The sequence below is a fragment of the Lethenteron reissneri genome, chromosome 34 (genome assembly GCF_015708825.2).
Source record: "Lethenteron reissneri isolate LAM-NWPU_2019-01 chromosome 34, ASM1570882v1, whole genome shotgun sequence".
Taxonomy (NCBI): domain Eukaryota; kingdom Metazoa; phylum Chordata; class Hyperoartia; order Petromyzontiformes; family Petromyzontidae; genus Lethenteron; species Lethenteron reissneri.
Window position 1 is genome coordinate 12,680,583 of NC_083812.1, and position 20,490 is coordinate 12,701,072.

Sequence of the window (20,490 nt, forward strand, 5' to 3'; positions counted from 1 at the left end):
AAACCTTGGGGTAAGGAATTCACAACTTTGTAATGCTTTGGCATAACAGCTGAAAAAGTAGGTTTTTATATGTGGTTTTGTCGGCTTACAGGATATTGTGAATTTAACACAGAGTTTCTGTGTGTTTATACTTAGTGTGTATTACTTATAAGGAGTGGAGCGGCGATGCAGTGGTCCACGCACTGCACTTTGACCTCAGTGACTTGAGTTTGATTCCTAGCCACGACTAACACAGTTATGAAAGATATCCGAACCGGTCCTGGGCACCCACCTTACTAACCCGCACTGACTAGTGTGGTGAAGTATGGTCAAACAACCCAATTATTGATACAGCATGGGGGAGCCTAAATCCAAGTGTTGGATTGAAAAAGGGTTTTACATTATCACTCAGAACTGCATCACTCTGTTGTGGATTTGCATCGTAATTGCTTCAACAGCATTCATTTTTAAATCCTTTATATTAAGTTCGCTTGCTTGCTTGCTTGCGTGCTTGCGTGCTTGCTTGCTTGCTTACGACCGTGCAAATCTTTCGGTCGTTTTTTAACCCACTTCCCGTGATCCAATCGAGCTGACATTTTCCACACAGACTCGTTGTGCGTGACAATTAATTTTCGTGAAAAAAAATTCCAAAATTTTACACTGTTTAGGGAAAAATAAAGAAATATTTAATTACCAATTGCTTAATGCTGGCAGACAATCATCTGACCCATAGGTGGCAGCCATCTCAAGCCAGAGGACGAGAGGACTCTAGCCGCCACGCATATAAAGGATTTAGAATGAAAAACTTTGTTTTTACGGGTTAATTATTAACATCCTCGTGTCAATTTTTTTCTTATTGCACACTCTAGGCTGTGGTCCCAACTGATCATTCCGATTGTTGCCACGTAAACAACCTCTGAAGCACCGACAACAGCAGTAACCTTGGTGGCAAGGAGGCTCACAGTTTGGTGACGAGGCCTGTGATCAGAAAGTGAGAAAAACCCGGCGTGTTTCGGTAGTCACAGTTACAGCCCTTAAGCTCGCCAGGGTTCATGGAAAGAGTCTGGATGAAGGAGAAGAAAGAGGAGCAGTGGCCGGAGTGTTTTATTCCACACAAAATGCTATCACAACACCAGGCCTGCCCTGTGTAAACTAGCCCCCCTGCCGCCCGTCAATTTATCTCAAAAGATAACTTGCAAGGGGATTTTCTCGTCGTCCCGCTGGCATATTTATTTTGCACACGTCTTGTGTAAAACCAAGAAAGATAAATATCACGCCGAAACTAATACCTTCTAAAACTAAACACGTTGAACGAATGGGACGGAGCTTACTGTTTCTAACGAAGCAATAATGCCAACATCTTGCGTGACCTGTCCTCCCCTTGATTTGTTTTCGGCAATAACAACACAACGTACACAGGAAAAAACAGAACCAAGGACGACCGCGATAAACACGTGAATCTATAGGTGCTCCTAGCCATATGCTATAAGAGGATGAGAATAGAAAAACAAGAGGAAAGAAAAAGTAGGAAGAGGACGAGAGAGGGAAGAGAATAGAAAAGAAAAGTGACTGGCGGTAAATACACACGGGGTGAATGGATCAAATCCGCAACAATTTAACAAAAGGAGACCAACTCTTCAACTCGACCAATAGGGAACCCTGTGACAACCTGACCCCGTGATGCAGGACAAAACAGCATGCGCTGTACAGCGAACTGGACACAGGTTCTCCTGATGCTGTCTAAATCCTTATGTCCACGGGTTTATTTATTTAGCAGTTGCAAACATATGATCGGGCGATGCGGGCCCGGCATTCCCCTGCCTTTGGAAAGATCACAAACTGTGGCTCTTTGGACTTGAACCCCGATGCTTTTCCCTCTTGGTGACCAGCATTAGCTCATTTAGGCTTGTGTCACAACAGAAGATAAACGCTTTCAGTATGAAAATGTCATTCGTTTTTAATATTAAAGGTGCAGCCGCCATCCTGCCTCTCCCACCATCATTGTAACCAGCAAACAGGCTACCTATGAAAGCATTCGGGGCTTATTGATATTAAGTTGTGTTGTGTTCTGCTCCCCCTTTGGTATGACACGGCTGGTTGAGATGACTGGGCAACTTCACTAAGCGGGGACACGAGTGGGTCATGTGACGCACACTTTATTCAGAAGTTCTCTTCTGGGAAGCATTTGCATCCCTGAAACAGCATTTGTGTTTCTGCAAAGAACATTGTAGACCACATTGGCAGCAGAAGAGGTGTGTCTTAGTACAGAGTGAAGGTTGACGTTGGGGAAAGATAGGCTTGATAGATGGCCTTGGTTCCATGAGCATAGTGTGAAATGAAAGCAGGTAGGTGGGAGCGAATTGATGGGGCGGTAGGGGGGGGGGGGTCTCGAAGATGGTGAACAATTTAAAATCTTAGGGAAAAATGAGATGAACAATGCCCTATTTCCCCAGATGCTCGTTAGTGTCCACTTGACAATATTGCAGGGCAGCATTGGTTTCTGCACAAATCGACCGGGTCCTCTGGGTATATCACAGCCAATAACTCACATTGTCCTGTTTCTATTTAATACAGTGTACGTGGTACGTACACTGTATTTTGTCACTTAAGGTCACAGTAAATCATGGGAAGTGCATAGAAAGCTCATGCACCTACTCCAGTGAGGGTGTTATTGGGTATTCATCATTTCAAGCCATAATTAATCCACTGCTGGATGAAGATCTCCCCAAGCTGCCATCACGTCCCACGATCCTGCGATGTAGGAATCCATCTATTCTCTGCACATGAGCTGATTTCATCTCTCCATCCCTGCCATGGATGTTTCTTCTCTGTGGGTGGTTGCAGCATCCCTTTCTCTGGTTGCCACTTTGATGTTAGTCTCGATGACCGGCCATAAACCCTTCAAGTGACGTGTTCTTGCCGATTACATTAGGTGAAATGTTTTAGAAATATAATAAAAGGTGATGGAAGAAATAAATGTCAGTCTTTCATTGCGCCGCGGCTTCAGATGTGACGTGTCATGCATCAGCAGTTGACTCACAAGTGAAGTGTACTATGCTGCAGTGTATATCTTAGGGTGCCACGGTAACGAGATGTTAACTATCTCGCCTGGTGTACAGGAGGTCGGGGGTTCGATCTCGACCCTGCCGCCTGTATATTTGGAGTTTGCATGTCTCTCTCCCCGTGGTCACGTGGATTTTTCTCCTGGTCCTCCGGTTTTTCCCTCCACATTTATAAACATATGTTCAGAGTATTTGGCTGCTATAAATTTCCACATAAGCCACTTCGTTGAGCTATCATTTGTGGCCAGGTCGCTTTTTAAAAAGAGCTATACAGCTCAGTGGGCCTTATCTGGTAATAAAAAATAGTTTAGTTTATAGTTTAGGGATGCCGTGACGGTGTAATGTTTAGCACACTGGAGGTTGCCACTTAAAATTCGAACTCCCAGCGTGGCAGTTGAAACAATGGGAAAGTTTGTAGTAAACAATGGGTGGGGTAAAGTGTTGGTACATCCATCTCTTCCAAGATATCTAGCCAGCATGGAAGGGTCGACAAAATAGTGCTTCTTTTTGTAGAATGATGCACAACCATGGCATTTTTTGCCTAATCTAATAATGCTTAAGGGGCGCTGCCATGTTCCTAATTTTAAAAATATGTTAAATGAGGATCACCCTAAATGCACAGTATATCTCTGATTTGCTCACCCTAGGCCACAGCAGCTCTGGAACATCGACAGCGTGCGCTATTGTCGTGGTTCCCCCGATCAAAACCTCCCGTGACTCTTGCTCCTTTGCTCTTTTTTCCCCATCAAGGTGTCCTTAATAATAACGCTTTATTGTGGCACTGCTCATAGGTGTCTCTTTGCCAGTCCTGAGCAAACCGCAGTAGTAGTAGCAATAATAATGGAACAAGGGTGACCTAAACAATGGCATATTCGTGTGATACGTTTCAGGGGAGGTGCCGAGGCCTCATTGTGTTAACTATTTTTTTTTGGGAGGAGGGGGGGACAGTCGTGGTGTAGTTAGGCCCACATGATGATCTCTGATGAACAAACACACACGCAGACCCCCACGTCCTTAAGAGCCCCCTCTGCAGCTTATTGCCAGGCAACCGAAAACATAAAAGCTTAACACATTTTGATCGCAGAAAGCACAAAAGGGGCACAGAAGGACATCTTCCCCGCGAGCGCTATTTATCAAAAGTAAACCTGTTTTTACACCTTGGAAAAACACCAAGCACTTATGGAGCAATGTTCTGCCTCGGCAGCTAATCAGGAGGCAAAGTGCTGTACAAATAATCCACGGTAATACACTATTTCCGCACGCTCAAACGCATGTTGTTTTGTTTGCATGAATGTGATGCGTCTACATCGGAAATGGGAGAAAAAAACGAGTTGGGGAGCACATCCATTCACAAGAGGTGTGCCTTAGTCTTAACTCTGGGATACAGTAATTCCCCGATTTACGTCGGGGGATGCGTTCCTGAAAGGCGCGACGACGAATATCGAAACGACGTCAATCAAAGCGATTTTTCCATGAGAGCTAAACAAAGACAACGAAGGGTACGGTGACGTTGTGTGCTAATGCGCGCATCTTCATCCGAAACGTACCCACAACGTTACTTTAAATTTCTAAAAATACTGTACTCACCACTATTGTACAGAAGTAAACTTCAACACAAATTATATAGTGTACAATAAGATACGGTACACTATAAAACAAACCGCCAAAATACTGCACGTAAATAATATATTGTAGAGTACAGTACATTTCTTTATGCTCGACGCAAAGTAGTTCGTGTGCAGGGTAGGTGGAGGTGGAGGCGGATACGAGAAAGGACGGATCATGCTGCCAGCGACTTAAGTGTGGGTTGAAGTGACGCGACGCAAGGTAGTGGTGTTATTAAAGTTAATGACATATTTGCCAAACGACGTAAAAGGGGGAGACGTATATCGGGGTATTACTGCGTGTTTGTTGAACTTTTTTCGCACCGTACGTAGCCAACCGTGCTAACCAGAGTCGCGGAGGAAGGACAACAAACTAAACACAAAAAGCTAAATATTTCTAATGATGATTAAATTTAAATTTACAGCGCATGGTCAGACTGACTTTTCATGGTTTCCATCGTTCATGGTTATTTTAGTTTTTCTACCAAGGAGACCCAAAGGGAGAAATGTAAGAAGGAAAGGTGCAAGCCATTGCCCAGCAGTGGGACGTGACAAGCTGAGAGCAGCAGCAGCAGGAACCGGTAGTCCACTTCTGGGTGAAGGTTTCTACACAGCTTGTTGCTCATGGAGGTTGACCATACTTAACCATGCTGGCCAGTACCGGGTCAGATATTCACCACTGATGTTAGTTGTTGCCAGGATTCCAGCTTGGCTCGGAGGGGTTCATCGTGTGGTGTCACAACCCACTGCATCTCCGCTCCCCCGCTTCTAATACAAGTGAAGCCAATCGAGTGGTGAGATTATTGTGAAAAAACGGATCTCGGATTATTCTTTTTAATTCGGGAAATGGAATGAGGCCACTTGCCATGTATCTGATCACCTCTAGCTGTGTTCCGTGCGTGATTGCTCCATAAAAGCGGAAGAGGGGACAATAAAAGGAGGCAATCACCCTGTGCTTGCACTCCGCCGTGCGGTAAATCGGCTTATCAGCCAGCGCATGCGTCTAGCGACTTACTAAACACAACCATGTGCATAAACATACGCATCTAATCAAAGAGCAAGTGCTGTTCGCGAGCATCTAATATGTTGCGACAGCACATTGGCAAGGGCACTGCACAACGAACCCGGCGACCCTGAGTTTGATTCTCAACGATGGTTAACATCAGGTGGGGAGTAATAGCACAAGTTGTGCATCTCCCCTCGGTCCACTTAGACTTAAATGAGTACCTGGTTTGGTAAACGTCAGTATTGGGGATAAAAAAAGTGTGGTGCTGGCCACACTATGTCCTCTTGTGTCATTCTGGTCTTGATCGGCACTCACTAATAAACCACACGCACACAACGATCCCCCGAATATCGATACAGGCTGTTGAGGCAAGTGCTGTTAGTGTGCACCTATGAAGGCCAGCATGGCGCAAGTTTACTGTTAATCAGGCAATCGAAACATGGTGCAAAGACCTTGGCACTCCTATCTGCATTTTACTGGCGTTTCGGCACAAAATTGTAATTGAATTTGGGAAACTGTGGATAGGCATCTGCTAAGTGTGATGTGGATGAGACAATGGTTGCCAGGGCGTAAAATGTTAGGTTTAAAACAGCGTTTGGTTGAATGAGATGACAGTGTCAAGCACTGGCAGGGAAAGCGAAAGGCATCTGATATGCATGCCTTTCCAACAAAAAACACAATAAAAATGTGGAAACATTAGTGAGCAATGCACAGACCAATCTCAAAATAAAACAAGCCGGCAAGCCTGTCCAATAAGTGAGCCACTCCACAGTTGTGGCATGCAAACAAATGTGCAATTGGAAACACGCAAACGCGTGTGCACACACTTTAGGTAAACGTGCTTACACCCGTGTTGTGCTGTCCAGCATAGCAATCAGATTTTTAATGTGTTTTTTATTGGGAATATAATCCCCCCCCCCAAAAAAAAATACTGCTTTTGGCAACTGTATATGTTCTTAAGAATCCACACTCGTTTGAATGCAGGCCCAGGAATCACCATTGAAATGAATGGGGAGTATTTTGGGAAAATTTGCAAGCTCTGAAAAATGCCGATTACGGCTTCTCCATTCAAACCAATATGATTCTAGCTGGATGAATATTTCCACGCCAGAATCTCTAATAGAATATCATTCAATGAATGGAAAAGTTTACCTTGGGAATGACTCGCAGAACAATTGTGATTTCAGCAAGATACTGTTTTGCTGTGGAATCACTGCAGAATCACCCAGTACTCATAGCAATATGAAGACTCCCTTAAAAAATAACTTCCTTAATAATTACAGCATCACTATTTCTAGAGCAGGACAATACGAATACATTATAACGTCGCACTCATTACACACAAAGTGCTTTCCACAAATAAGCCACAATACCTTGCTGATATCGTCAAGGAGCATAAATCATCACGCGAACTCCGGTCATCCTCGCAGCGGCTTTTGGCTAGCCATTGAACAATATTACGAAGCCACCGGAGCTGTGAACTTTTCTATCTAGATATAGAAAACTCATTTAAATTACTACTTTTTGTATCTAGTTTGTTGTCCTCCTGCACCTCCGATTCGCACGGTTGGCTACGTACGGTGCGAAAGAAGTTCAGCTTACAGACATATTAGCAGGGCTGTTGCGTGGTGGTGGATACTAACAAAGGAATGGCAGCCAAAGAAAAGAACACAACTAAGAGGACATCTATCGCGGTGATGGAGGAGATGAACTTTGCTAGCATGCAGGAGCTCAGATGCAGAGATGTAAATGGCTTTGGGGAAGCATTCCTCCAGCAGTTGCTGCTGCTGCTGCTGATGATGATAATGGCTCTTCTGCACTACACGTGCCATGCTTCTAAAGATCTTCCGAAACCCACGGATGTAAAAAACACATTTTTGGTTTGGAATAACGTCAGCTGTTTCTTCCAGTTACAATATAGCAGAGGTCTGCCCTGACCTTGCCGCCCTGAGAGCGCAAGACTAATAATAATTCCAAGGTATTTCTGCACATTTCTGTTTAAATATTTGAACTGCCTGCCACTGTGATAAATCTAGGGCGAGTTTACACAGAGAACTCATTATTAATGTTTTACGTGCCTGGGGGAGGGGGTGAGGATCTGATTAGAATAGAAAATGTAAAAAGGACCAAAGAGAGAGAACACCTGCCTTGTATCACGGAGGAAATCCCTTTGTAAAGAAAAATGATTGAGCACGCCACTAATAACTGAACAAGCCCTCCGCTCTCGGTGAAAAGCCGTGGCAGCGAACGCCACACAGTGTGCCCGCGTTTTACGTTGGGTCACTTGCTCAATGCTGACAATCGTTGCTATCTCTACCCTTAGGTCGGCTCAGCCTTAAATGAGTGCCTGCTACAGTGTGTAAACATGAGCACTCGGGAGGAAAAAGCGGGAGGGCTTGGTGTTGGTTATGCCAACGCCTCAAGTATTAGCGTTAATAGATTCTCACTAACAGAACTTGCCCGAACAGCCTATTTACAAGGCAAAAGAGATATCTTTGTCTTTGTGTGTGTGTGAAGAATGGCAGTGTAGTGGGTTCGTTCGCACAGTCCGCTATACACCCAGCAACCTGGGTTCAATTCCCAGCGTGGACAATATGAGTTGGCAAGCGGTAACTGAACTTGACATGAACCTCCCAAAGGTCAGCTGAACTATATATGTGTGTGTTTGTTACAATGTGTAAACAGCACTGGGGGAGACAAATGTGGTCAGGCGTGATGCTGGCCACACCACCTTCTTCTGTTCCATGTGAGCTTTAATAGTTTCTCACTAACAGTGAAAGGCTATATGGGCAATATGCCTTTATCTTTGACTTTGGCTGTGTTCGTCTGTGCGTTTGTCTGTGCGTTTGTTTGTGCTTGTAGCCAAATGTATTCAGGTGCCCGTGTGTATGTTTATTGTTCATCTGTGTATGCATGCGATTGTGTGTGTTCGCAATTGTACCTAGATTCGCTGAGGTCCATGCGTGTTTGTGCTTTAGCTCGGTATATTCAGGCGCATGTGTGTGTCTTTTTTTGTAAGTCTATGTATGTGTGTATGTGTTCGGTCGTGTAGTACTTAGTGCACTACGCTGAAAATTCGGCAACCTGAGTTGGATTTCCACTCACAGCCAACATTGGTGAAGAATATCTGACTTGGTCCTGCTGGGCCTCCCCTAGGTCGACTCAGCCTTAAATGAGTACCTCATGTGGTGTGTACACATCAACAGTGGGGAGACCCACACGGCTAGGCGTGATGCACCAACCCCGACTTGACCCGCATTATTAGGTGCTCGCTAACAGCACTTGCCCCAGAAGTCTGTTAAAGATTGTATGCGGGACTTTTGTCTGTATATGTATGTGCATATGTGTCTATGTGCATGGCAGCTTGCGTGTGAGTATTTTTTCTCCCATCTGCTTGCCACCTGAGAGGGCTCATTAGCAAGAAGCTTAGTTCTCAAAGTGGATGTGGATTTAACAGATTATTGGTTAGATTTAAATGCGGTTTCCCACCCCTTATATTATTTATCAACATACAACCCCAGGCATTAAGTAAACGCTTAATTAACACTTCACCAGAGTGAGGTCACATTAATACACTAATACTCCCACGTTCTTTGATTATGCATTTAATTTCCAAGAAAACTTAACTTTTTAAGACCTGTTGGAGGACAGGACTTGTGACACGGGGCCTTAAAGTTACCCTTTTGTTTGAAAAAAATGCCAGCAAGAGTGATGTCATTTTAGAAATATCGGTTTAATCATTATTGCTTAAATCATTTATAAACTTGCTCGGTATTTCAAAAATGTATCGGATTTGGGTGCTGGGTTATAAAGAGTTAAATTATGCAACGACTGGGACTCTTAGATCTCTTCAGAGACCGCCCGAGCGCCAAACCCGCAGTGCCGTGTGGTGTCTGCAAGTTGTGGCCATGGGGCATGCGGTGTGTGTGGTTTGAGCACGTGCGCAGTGTCAGATCCTGGGCTCTTGCACTTGTGACAATAAAAAAAAGAGATCATATCCAGGTAAATTAAGTACAACTCGCTCATCGAGTTATAGTTCGTGGATTAAAACAAAACTATTTTAATGCGTGGTAACTTTGTCCAGGGTGGAGTGGTGGTGTGATGGTTAGTCCATAGCGCTTGAAACCCACCCAGGCTGAGTTTGATTCCCAGCTATGGCTATACATCAGTGGGGAGTCATATCTAAAACGTTCCTAGGCTCAACTTGTCACCAACTCACAATGACCACCGTGGTGAAGCATGGTCAAACGTGTCAATCGTGGATTGTGGATTGACACGTCATCGAATTGTCGGTGGGGGTGAATAGTTATACCTCGAGTGTTCATGCACATTGGTGTAGAATTGCTGCAATGGGCAGTGGTGTAAGGAATGAAATGGAGCCACCTGTCCAATTCCATTTTATACATAACCCGGCCAGTCGGCCCCGGTGCAGTTGCACGGCCTGCAAACTCGATAGCTGCACCACCGCAAATGCACACACGTGCATGGGAAGCATCGTGCGTGCTGGGGCAATGAGGCTGTGTTCATTATGCAGCAGGAACCAACCGAGAGCCCACGCGGGTACCTGCCAACGGGCAACATAGCACTGGCCTGAGAAGGCATACGGATCAAGAGGCTAAGAATTCGCCAATCAATATCAAGGTTGAATATTAACACCGGCTCACCACTCAGTGAAGCATGTCAAGGTTGCATATTAACTTGGCAAGAACCCTGCTGAGTGGGCCACTTGGGCCTTTCACTTGTTAAACTTCACGGGGCTGAAACGCCTGGTGCGCTTCTCATCTCATCTTCTCATCCATCATCTCAGGCACCCGGGTTGCACTTCAGTGTGTGCTAAAACATACAGAGCTCTGAGTCGGCCAAATACTCGGCTCAGACAGACCGGGGTGACTTGGCAATGTAGTGAGCAGTGGAAATTAGTGTGGTTCTTCTGCTCGTTTGTATGGACATTGAGTAGAAGTGATGATTTTACATCCATATTTTAAATCCAGTAGGCCGCTCGCATATCCTGGAAATTCTTATACAGGGCAGGAGTTCACGATGTGTTTGATTGCTTGGTGTGGCGTTCCGCCGTGACAATTAAAATTTTCTATTTGTGGAAAAATATATTTTATTTTCCATTCATGAAATAGATGTTCAACCTCCTGTGGCCAGTTAAATTATGATTTACTCAGGAGTTTTTGTGCGGGAAAGGAAGGAAAATCAAAGTTAGGAACAGTGGCGGTTTCTCTTATATATTTAAGGGGTTTGTCGAGGAAGCATTTTAAATGAACCGCATTTGTACCGTATCTCCACATGAAAATGAAATATATATTTTTGGTTGATATGCCTATTGGTTTTTTAGAATTATGTCGACGAACATCAGTTGGTTAACATCAGCTGGTCAACATTGAAGCCTTTCAGACCAGTTTAGACCTTCTCTGTCTCATCATCAGAATCTGAAGGCCAACAGCCTGAAAAAAAATACGTTTTATCTTTATGTGAAATGCGAAATGGAGGTTGATTTATTGCTTTCATTTATTACACATCCATACCGATTAATGCCACAGTGATGATGCTCGCGTTGATTATTAACCCATCATGATTTTTCAGACACAGCTGGAGGTTATAGGGTTATTCATTGCTAACTTTTCTGGTCGGTGAAAGGCAATGCTGTGTCTGGCCGTGGCTTGTAGCCGCGAGTCCAGGTTCACTTTGACCATCTGTGGAAGACGACACTCCTGTTAATTTTACTGTAACACTTTTAAGTTTTGCCTGTTTGTACCCTGTGGTTATGCTGGCCCATTGGGGGGCTCTAAACCCCGTCCAATTTCAAATAATTTTAAAATCTCAGAACACAGTTTAATTCCACGCAGTGTTTCAAGACTGAGCTTGTGTAGAAGCTGGATGACACAGATGTGCAGTGACAGAGGGGTTAAGGGGTTAATGTTGTACCACACCCTGTGTTTCCCCACCCCTCCCCACCTCAACCGCTGTGGAGTCAATTAATGAGTGATTTAGTGGATCGTTTGTCCCAGCGTGTGTTAAATGAGGAGGTGTGGGAGAAATAACAAGGCCAACTCCGTGGGTGAGCCACATTTATTTGGAGGCTTGACACCACTCTAATAGGGCCTAATAGTGTGTGAACAGTGTTCTCAAATTTCACAGCCAAAAGCATCAAGCAATATATTTCAAGCCCTTGTGTGCCGAGTAACGCACCTCACTCGCCGCCCATGCCCGGATGAAGTTACTTGAAAGTCTCAACAATGTGTAATTGAGTCAAGTTCTTAAAAAAAAATCCATGTTTGTCATTAAAGCAGATGCCTTCCAGCTTGTAAAACACATTATCGAATTCCTTCGGCTGGGGGTTAATGAAAGGTGCGCTGCAGAGCGCGTTCCGTACGTGGAAATCAACGCCGCGGCTCGCTGGAACGCATGCGCCTGTGCCAAAGTCGATCTTAACCTGAAAGATATCTGCTCGGGCTGGAATGCAGGGACGGGGTACGTGGACCATGAAGTCCTGTTTCATTGTTCCCAGCATTGGAAAAGGCAAAACAATAACTTTGTTCAGAGTTTTTTTTTAAAATAATAACGATAAAGCTTGCGCACTGATTAAAAACGTTTGTCTGTAAGTGCATCGGTATGTTGCCGTGTCATATGAACGTATCAAAAACGTGAACATTGTTTAAGGAAATGGAGCAAAGCGTTGATAAATGCATGCAGAAACATGAAGAGGTGCATGCTTGGAATTTCACCGGAAGATAGGAACACATCGTTTCGAGAACAAAACTCGAGTTCGAGACATCATGTTGGCTGTTAAAACATTCAACATGACGTGCTGCTAGAAGGGATGACGGCAAGTGGTCAAGGCTAATGATGGAGTGACAAACAAAGGCAGCAACATGCCTGAGAGGATGTCCACCGTGGACAGACGAGGCGATTTAATCAGCTGGCGTGCAGTAGCCATATGAAAGTTTGCATCGTAAGATTGAGAGGTGGCAACGGCTGGGAGAAGCCTTCATCCGGCAGTGGATAGTTCACGATGACGACGATGACACCTTGCACCTAGCTGATCAAACAGCACCAAAGCAGAGTCGTCATTTGTGCGATGCGAGTGAAAATGTACGAAGTGACTCAACATCCTCGTCTACACAGCACCTCCATAAGCCCTCTTTTCAATTTGGGAAAATGGGCTGCCCTGGATTATTTTTAAACAATATTTTTTTTTACCTTCTGTTAAAAGCACAAGGATAGTGCATAAGAAGTCTCATAATCTCATTCCCAGTGGCCCTCAATGAACATTCAGACCACACCGTCCGGCTCAAGAAAGGGGCGCATCAGCTCACCGCATGTGCCGCAGTGGGCCTCCCATGACCTTGCTTTTTTTCGTAAACCAAAACAGCGCCTTTTTAGCAGCTTAAATATCTGCGTCAAATACATGTGCACTGTGCGCATTAAAAGGGTTTTTTCCCTCTTCCTCCTACTGCTGCTGCTCACAACTTGATCTAATGGATTTCAAGTGCCGACAGTGAGAGCCCAGGATATTAGCGTTCACGAAGAAGCCTGTTTATTTTTAAGGATCATGGCTCTTTTGGCGGAAGTGTTAAAACGTTAAACATAGGTGCAGCGCCGCGCGGAATTGAAGAACCAAATGCGAAGTCTTGGAGTGAGCGTCGCGCGGTTGTTGTGTCGTGCAGGGGAGCGCACACTCTCCGTGCTATAATTTTCTGAAAATGCGGTCACTCATTTGTCTTTGCGTCTACCCCCCCACCAACCCCCACCCCTGCCCCCAAAATTTGTCTCTTCAGCTGCTGTGGAAGGGAAAGGAGAAAGCGGAGAGGAATTCTTCCAAAAGGTACATTATGGACATTTAATGTAATATGTAGTATAATAAAAGAGTCAATCTTGCTCTAAATGGCAGAGTGAGGTCAGACATTGTCTATGGATTACTTTTAAGTTTCTGGCAGCCTCTCCTGCTCTCTCATAATCCTCATTGTGATAAATAACTTGGAATTGCTTAAAAATCTTAATAATTTCAAATTGTAATGCACTGCTTTAAAATACAGTTTTCAATCTATATTCAAAAGTGCATAGCTCCAGTGGCTTCCTAATATCAGAAGGAAGAGCGCTCCAGACGGCCGCAGAAGCGCATCTGAAAGCGCGTGATGCGGTGACCTGGCACCAAATTCCCTCCCGAGCTCTGCAATCTTCTATATATTAAGGTGGTATCACCCAATTCATGAGTGTGGGAGGAAACCGGAGCACCCGGAGAAATCCCACACGTGCCAAACAGGTGGGATCCACATTTGCTGTACCACTGTCTCCTGGTAAGCCAGGGTATGGGACCTCGATGCCCATAGGAAGGCAGTTTCCCAACCTTTGTGTGATCCACCAATCCTCGCCGCCAGAGTGCTGGATTACAGGCATGCGTCACCACCGCCCGGCTAAAATGTGTAATAGTAGGTATGGATTGTTTCATGTATATGTGTCTCACATGTATACACGTGCTAATTTTGAAGGTATTTTTTTACAGGCATATACATATGTATGCGAATATAATGTGTATTCCAATAAATACATTTTATTTAATCATGTAAGAGCATTAAGAGATTAATTTTTCTTTTGTATGAAAGACTAGGATTATTGTAGCTACACAGGAACAATTGTGATGTTGCTTTCTCACAATTTAGTTATGGGCGAACGTAAATGTGTGTAATTGAGATATTGGCAGTGCGACACAGTTTCTCGTTCTAATAAGCAAATTAAGTGCAGCTACTATAAATTTTACAGCTGTCGTCACACTTTAGTAAAAAACGCTCTGCTAACCGTGCAATCCGGCTGAGTGTCAGGAGTGATTACAGCTGAGCCACCCAGCTGTTTTAATATACCAGCCTCAAAGACTCTGCTGTCCAGCCACTGTGATTCATATTCGTTGTGGATTTGTTCATAATAAGTAGGAGTGGAAAGATTCCCCCCACCCTGCTGCTATGAATTGTCACGATTCAGGGCTGAGATTGCACTAACAGAATAGATGCCTTATTTAAAACTAGCTTATATACCCGGCATTGCCCAGGCCAAAAAAATATTTCAAAACTACTCTTAAAAATCTAACAGCAGTGCGTACTAACTGTGGTGGTACCTGCTATGATTACAGCAGTGCATACCGACTGTGGTGGTACCTGCTATCACTACAGTAGTACATGCTGACTCAATAGCAGTATTTATCGACCCAACAGCACAAAGTACTCACTTGACAGAGTGGCGTGGTGAGGCCTAGTCCCGTGCAGAGCCTCAGGCCTCACCTAGATTATCCAGCCAGCCGAGGTGGTACCTTGGCAGGCTGGGACTGGGCTGCTACCCCTAACCGCCTCCCCCCAGCCACGATCTCCCCGGCAGCTCGGCAGTAATATCTACGGCCTATAGTGGTAGCATCTACCGATTGTATAGTAGTAACTGCACGCACCGGGGTGGGGGGAACATGACACAATGAAGAATTAACCTGAGCGTTTAGTGTATTTTTTATAGCATTTTTAACGTGAAAGAAAATGCCCCCATCACTCCCACCAAAAGCGTGCGACTTGGCAAGGGCCGTCCCCCCCACCAAAGGCGCGTGAGTTGGTATGGTCGCGCACGTGTCATAACTAAATAAATAAAAATGGAGCGCACAACAAATCGCACTAAATCGATAATTAAACTAATTTAAAGTTGAGGGATGTGAAAAATAAAAAGCGCTTGCTCACGGCGGGGCTTACGGCGTGGTACCTGGCTATTTTTATTTTACGTAAACATCACCGTTGGAGAGCCAAATCCTTCGCAAGCGCGCGAACACACAAACAAACCCACAAACCCCGCCACAAACCCACAGACAAATTTTTACTTTTATATATATGGATAGAAGATAGATTGCGGCGAATGGTAGCGCCTCAAGTGGCTGGCACTCTGACGTGAACCCATTAGATACAACAAATACTCATTCTGAAAACAAGTGGAATCTCACGCACGCGATATCATTATATGAATACATCAATCCCTTGTTTCACCCCAAATATAAAGTAATGTTAAGTTTTACGTTGTTGATGCTCATTGTGATCTTACACAATAACAGGTAAAGTAAATACGAAACGTAATTTTTATCCGTTGCTTAGAGGTAAAGGGTTTGCATTAACTGTCAATATGTAAGGGATCTGCGAGCCACCCTCACACACCACGCAAACATGAAATCTCCGTACTCAGTATAACACGCACCAATCACACGCACAGGAATACACTAGACGAGGATGTGTATTGGGAACGAGGGCGGAGATGGAGGGTTTAAAAGGGGCTGTGAGACGCGTGTTCGGGGTTGGTTTTGGAACGAGTGTGGCTGTGGGTTGAAGAATAAACCAGTGCGTAAACCAGTCTCCGACTCCTCTTCAAATGTATTAACATCAACAACAAAAACCCCACTTATCATCAGCTTTATCTATAATATATCCACTGCTGGATGAACGCCTCTCCCATGCCATTGCCATCTGTTATGACCTCGCGATCGTGCACCTCCTTCGACGTTAACGATGCGACGCATCCGAGAGGACGTCCACCGAGCAGTTGGAGCGATGAAATTGGCCCGTGCGTGGGTTGCCAGGTAGATTCTAGCAACGCAGGACCGTAAGAGATGGCTACGACTTGGGGAGACCGTAATCCTGCATCGGATTGCCCATGGCTGATGTTGACAATGATGGCAGGTCAACAAGTGAAGCGACGTAATTAAAAAAGTTCAGGGAACCGTTTTTCACTTGGGAAAATGCAATGGCTCAAAATGCCATGACTGCTGGCAAATGCAAACACCGGAAAGTGCCCCGACACCGCCGGCAGTGGTGAAGTTCGCCGTGGCCCACGTTGACGTGGCTGTTTGAGAAGATATTGAAAATTGCTGCCCCAAGGTTAGGTACACTTTTAAACATTCCTGTGATAGCAGTGGCTCTCCCTGTGCCAACATACACACAGCAAAAAAATCCCACTCTGCGTGCCCCACATAACAAAGGGATGCTTCAGGTCTCCGCAGCAGCTGCGTATTTTTTGCACGGCACGGAGTGAACACGTTCTATCCTCTCGCTACACAAAGTGTGGCGGCCTGCCATGATTATAACTCGTTTACTACCTAAGGTTAATGCACTGTGATCATACCATCATTGTCAATATTGATCAACCATGGTCATTCCACTAATGGATAAAGGCCTGCCCATGCCGCTGCCACCTCTAACAATCAGGCGATGTAATAATCCACTGAGCACCCGCACATAATGAAGATTTCATCAATCCGTCTCCTCGGATTAGCGGACGTCTTGTCGGATGCATCCCGCTTGTTGGCTGCCTTGGATGCCATTATTCCTGATCATCATCTATCAATCCCTTCTAGTGATGTGTCCGATCATACGTAATGCAGTTTAACACATAGGCTTTCGTGACCAATATCATCCATAAGAGATGTTTTTTGGGTTAGATCGCGTAAATATATAAATGTGTCGTTAAAACCCGCCATCACCCGACACAGCCAACTAGTAAGGGTTGTCACGTAAACAGAATGTGGCCAATTCATCACTAGTACAGCACACCGGTGTGTTGGAGAGCCAAGCCACAACATTTACAATCTGAGTACGACGTTTCGCCAGTAATTACAACTAAATCTTGACTTAAAGCTTTCGTGACTGCAGGAATTCATATTCTTTGGGTTTTTCGGTAAAGTCACGTTGGTAGGTTCAAGGAAAATAACAAAAAACTACGACGTTTCGATCGCAACACAAGCGGTAGTCAATCAGGAAAAGGGGGCTGATCATTGTTTTAATGCGGTGGGCTCATACGAAAATGGTTTCTCTAAGACGAAGGTACTTTGCAAACCCACTGGCTATCAACAAAGATTTGTTCATGAAGCCATCCGTATTTATAGACACAAACACAATTTCAACCGAGAAGATGGGTACAAACTGAGCAATCATTGGAAGGACGTTTTTAACCAGTTTAAGTCATAACTGGCTGTGATGTTACCAGCCTTACCACCTTCCGATGTTAGTTGTTATTATCGACTCTCTGATTTTTTACATTAACAGATTAAATTTCTCACTACCACAGCTACCTCGCCAGCCACCCTCGAGGCTGCTGCTTCACGACCTCCCATTAACATGCTAATCTCTCACATTAACATACTAATCTCTCACATTAACATGCTCATTTCTCACATTAACATAGCCACCTTGGCGCACTCGCCGTGAAGGATGCTCGGCGATCTTGCATTGACATGCTATTTTTTTGCCTGCAGCCCTGTGATTGGTGGAAAGCCCACCACCGCCGCGGTCGCGGCCCACCACTGCATTGGCATTGGCTGCTGACATTTGGGCTATGCCCATTTCAAACCTTTATAAGATGTTGTCTTTAGAAACTAACCCCCTCTTCCTGATGATGACTGCTTGTGTTGCGATCGAAACGTCGTAGTGTTTTGTTATTTTGTTATTTTCTTTGAACGTATCTACGTGACTTTACCGAAAGACCCAAAGCATACAATTACAACTAGCTTCATCAGGCAACAGCCAGATTTGTGGAGAAGTCTCACTGTTTCGTTCCTTATACAGAGGCATAGATGTGTTGACCACGCAGCTGCGCTCTTGCACAATGTGGGGGGGGGGGGATTATTGAGGCAACGTACATTATGCATGCGCATTATGCGAGCCATTTGAACTTGTCCTTCCTGTCTATTGTTTATTAAAGTAACCCTACCAACGGTAATCCCTATTGAAGTACGCTGCCCTTTGTAGGCATGCATTTAAATAATGTATTATTCGATGATTCGCTTCCACACAGCATTAAGGCGGTAGCTATCCGAACAGTTAAAGTTATTTAGATTTTTTTAAATTTCGATAGATTATCTAATTAGTCTTGGCCAGTAGTAGCTAGTTTTGCACAAAACTTCAACATTATCAAAATCAATTGAGTGTCCTTGTTGGCACGCGTGTACTGCCACTGACGACAGTTGTATTTTGGATAATTTAATATTTCTCTGATGCTCTATTAGTCTCGTGCTGATCATTCGTCCTGTTTGCCCAACATAACATTTACCACACGTGCAGTTAATCCTGTACACATCTTCTGTTGATAGCTTCGGTAATACATCTTTTGTACCAGATATTAATTTCTGTATTTTATGTACCGTGCCAAATCTGACTCGGATGTTTGGTTTTTCCAAACATCTGGCTTGTTTATCAGTTACTCCTGCAATGTACGGTATTTTGATCGCTTTAATTACTTGGGCAGTTTCAATGCTCTTGTTATTTTATTTGGTTGTTGTGTTCAATGCCCTGTTGATTTGTGCATCATTGTAACCGTTCATTTGCAGCGCTTCTTTAACATGTTGAATTTCACTTCTCAGACTGTCACCATCTGACACTTTCTTAGCTCGATGAATGAGCATCTTGATAAGAGCAGATTTCTGTGCGGGTTGATGGTGTGACTCTGCATTCAGATAGGCGTCAGTATGCGTTTTCTTTCGGTAAACACTCTGTGTTATTTTACCATTTCTACGTCGTCCGAGTAGAATATCCAGAAATAGTAACCTTATGTCAGCTTCCACTTCCATGGTGAACTGGATGGATGGGTTTTTGCGAGTTGAGATGATTTAGAAATGCGTTCAGTATATCTTTGCCGTGTGGCCAGACCACCAATGTGTCATCAACATATCTAAACCAAGCAGATGGTTTTAGTGTGTTGAAGCTGTTGCTTTTGTTTCAAAATCTTCCATGTACAAATTAGCGATCACAGAAGACAAAGGAGAGCCCATTGCTGCTCCTTCCTTTTGTTGATCGAAGTTACCTTGCCACAAGAAGAAAGTGTTCTTTAGACAGTGTTCAGCTCGTCTTGGGATATATTTGGCTAAGCCTTGGTTCGTTGCCAGAGTGTTGAGTAATTTAATTAACCCTCGTGAACAGAGAGGTGACATAAAAACTTACGAGAATATCATTAGGGATAAGCTTAATATCTTTAATTATATTTACGAGATGTTCAGAGTTTTTGATGAACGAAGGGGTCCTACCGATGTAGGGCTGTATTTGTTTCGTTACGTATTGTGCTAATTTGTACGTGGCAGAGCCTATTGTACTTACTATAGGTCTTAATGGGACATCAGGTTTGTGAGTTTTTGGTAGCACATAAAGTCTCGGTGGTTTTGATGCCCTTGGTTTGATCAGGTATTGCTCTCCCTTGGGAATTGATGACTTGGCAATGATTGCTGTTGTTTTACGTTCCAAGGTGCTGGTTGCGTCTCGTTTAATTTTAAGGTAGGCACCTTCATCGATAAATCTCTGATTTTATTATCATCGTCCTCACGGGGCATCACAACAGTTGATCGGCCCTTATCAGCAGCAAGAATTTTGATATCGTTATTTGCTCTCAATTATCTCAAGGCTTTTGCTTCACTGAAGTTAATATTTGTTTTTGGCAATTTGCTGTTCTCAATAATTTTGGCAACCTCGTGCCGAGTCATGTCAGCTTGATTATGGGGGAGATGTCTCGCTGCTGATTCCACTTCAGGAATGTACGTGGGGCAACAGCAAAGTGAAGACCTTTAGACGGGACTGAAACCATATCGCTGGATAATTCAATGTTAGTCATGTTGATAACCGTTTTGTTTATAAAATGTTAATTTTTAGTTGAGAGTTGTTTGTTAGTTGTCAACACATCTACGCCTGTATATAAGGAACGAAACAGGTGGACTTCTCGACAAATCTGGCTGTCGCCTAATGAAGCTAGTTGTAATTACTGGCGAAACGTCGTACTCAGTTGTTAAATTGTTGTGGCTTGGCTCTCCAACACAGCGCTGTGCTGTACTAGTGAT

The 20,490-nt window shown here is 44.2% G+C and overlaps 1 protein-coding gene across 2 annotated transcripts in view; it reads left to right on the forward strand.

The window, feature by feature from the left end:
• The window catches only part of BICC1 (BicC family RNA binding protein 1), a 108,728-nt gene that overhangs the window by 13,634 nt on the left and 74,604 nt on the right, over window positions 1-20,490 (forward strand). For both annotated transcript variants that reach the window (XM_061565314.1, XM_061565315.1), the window contains exon 2: window positions 13,439-13,485. In XM_061565314.1, coding sequence (XP_061421298.1) covers window positions 13,439-13,485 — 47 coding nt within the window. The remainder of the gene's footprint in view (window positions 1-13,438; window positions 13,486-20,490) is intronic.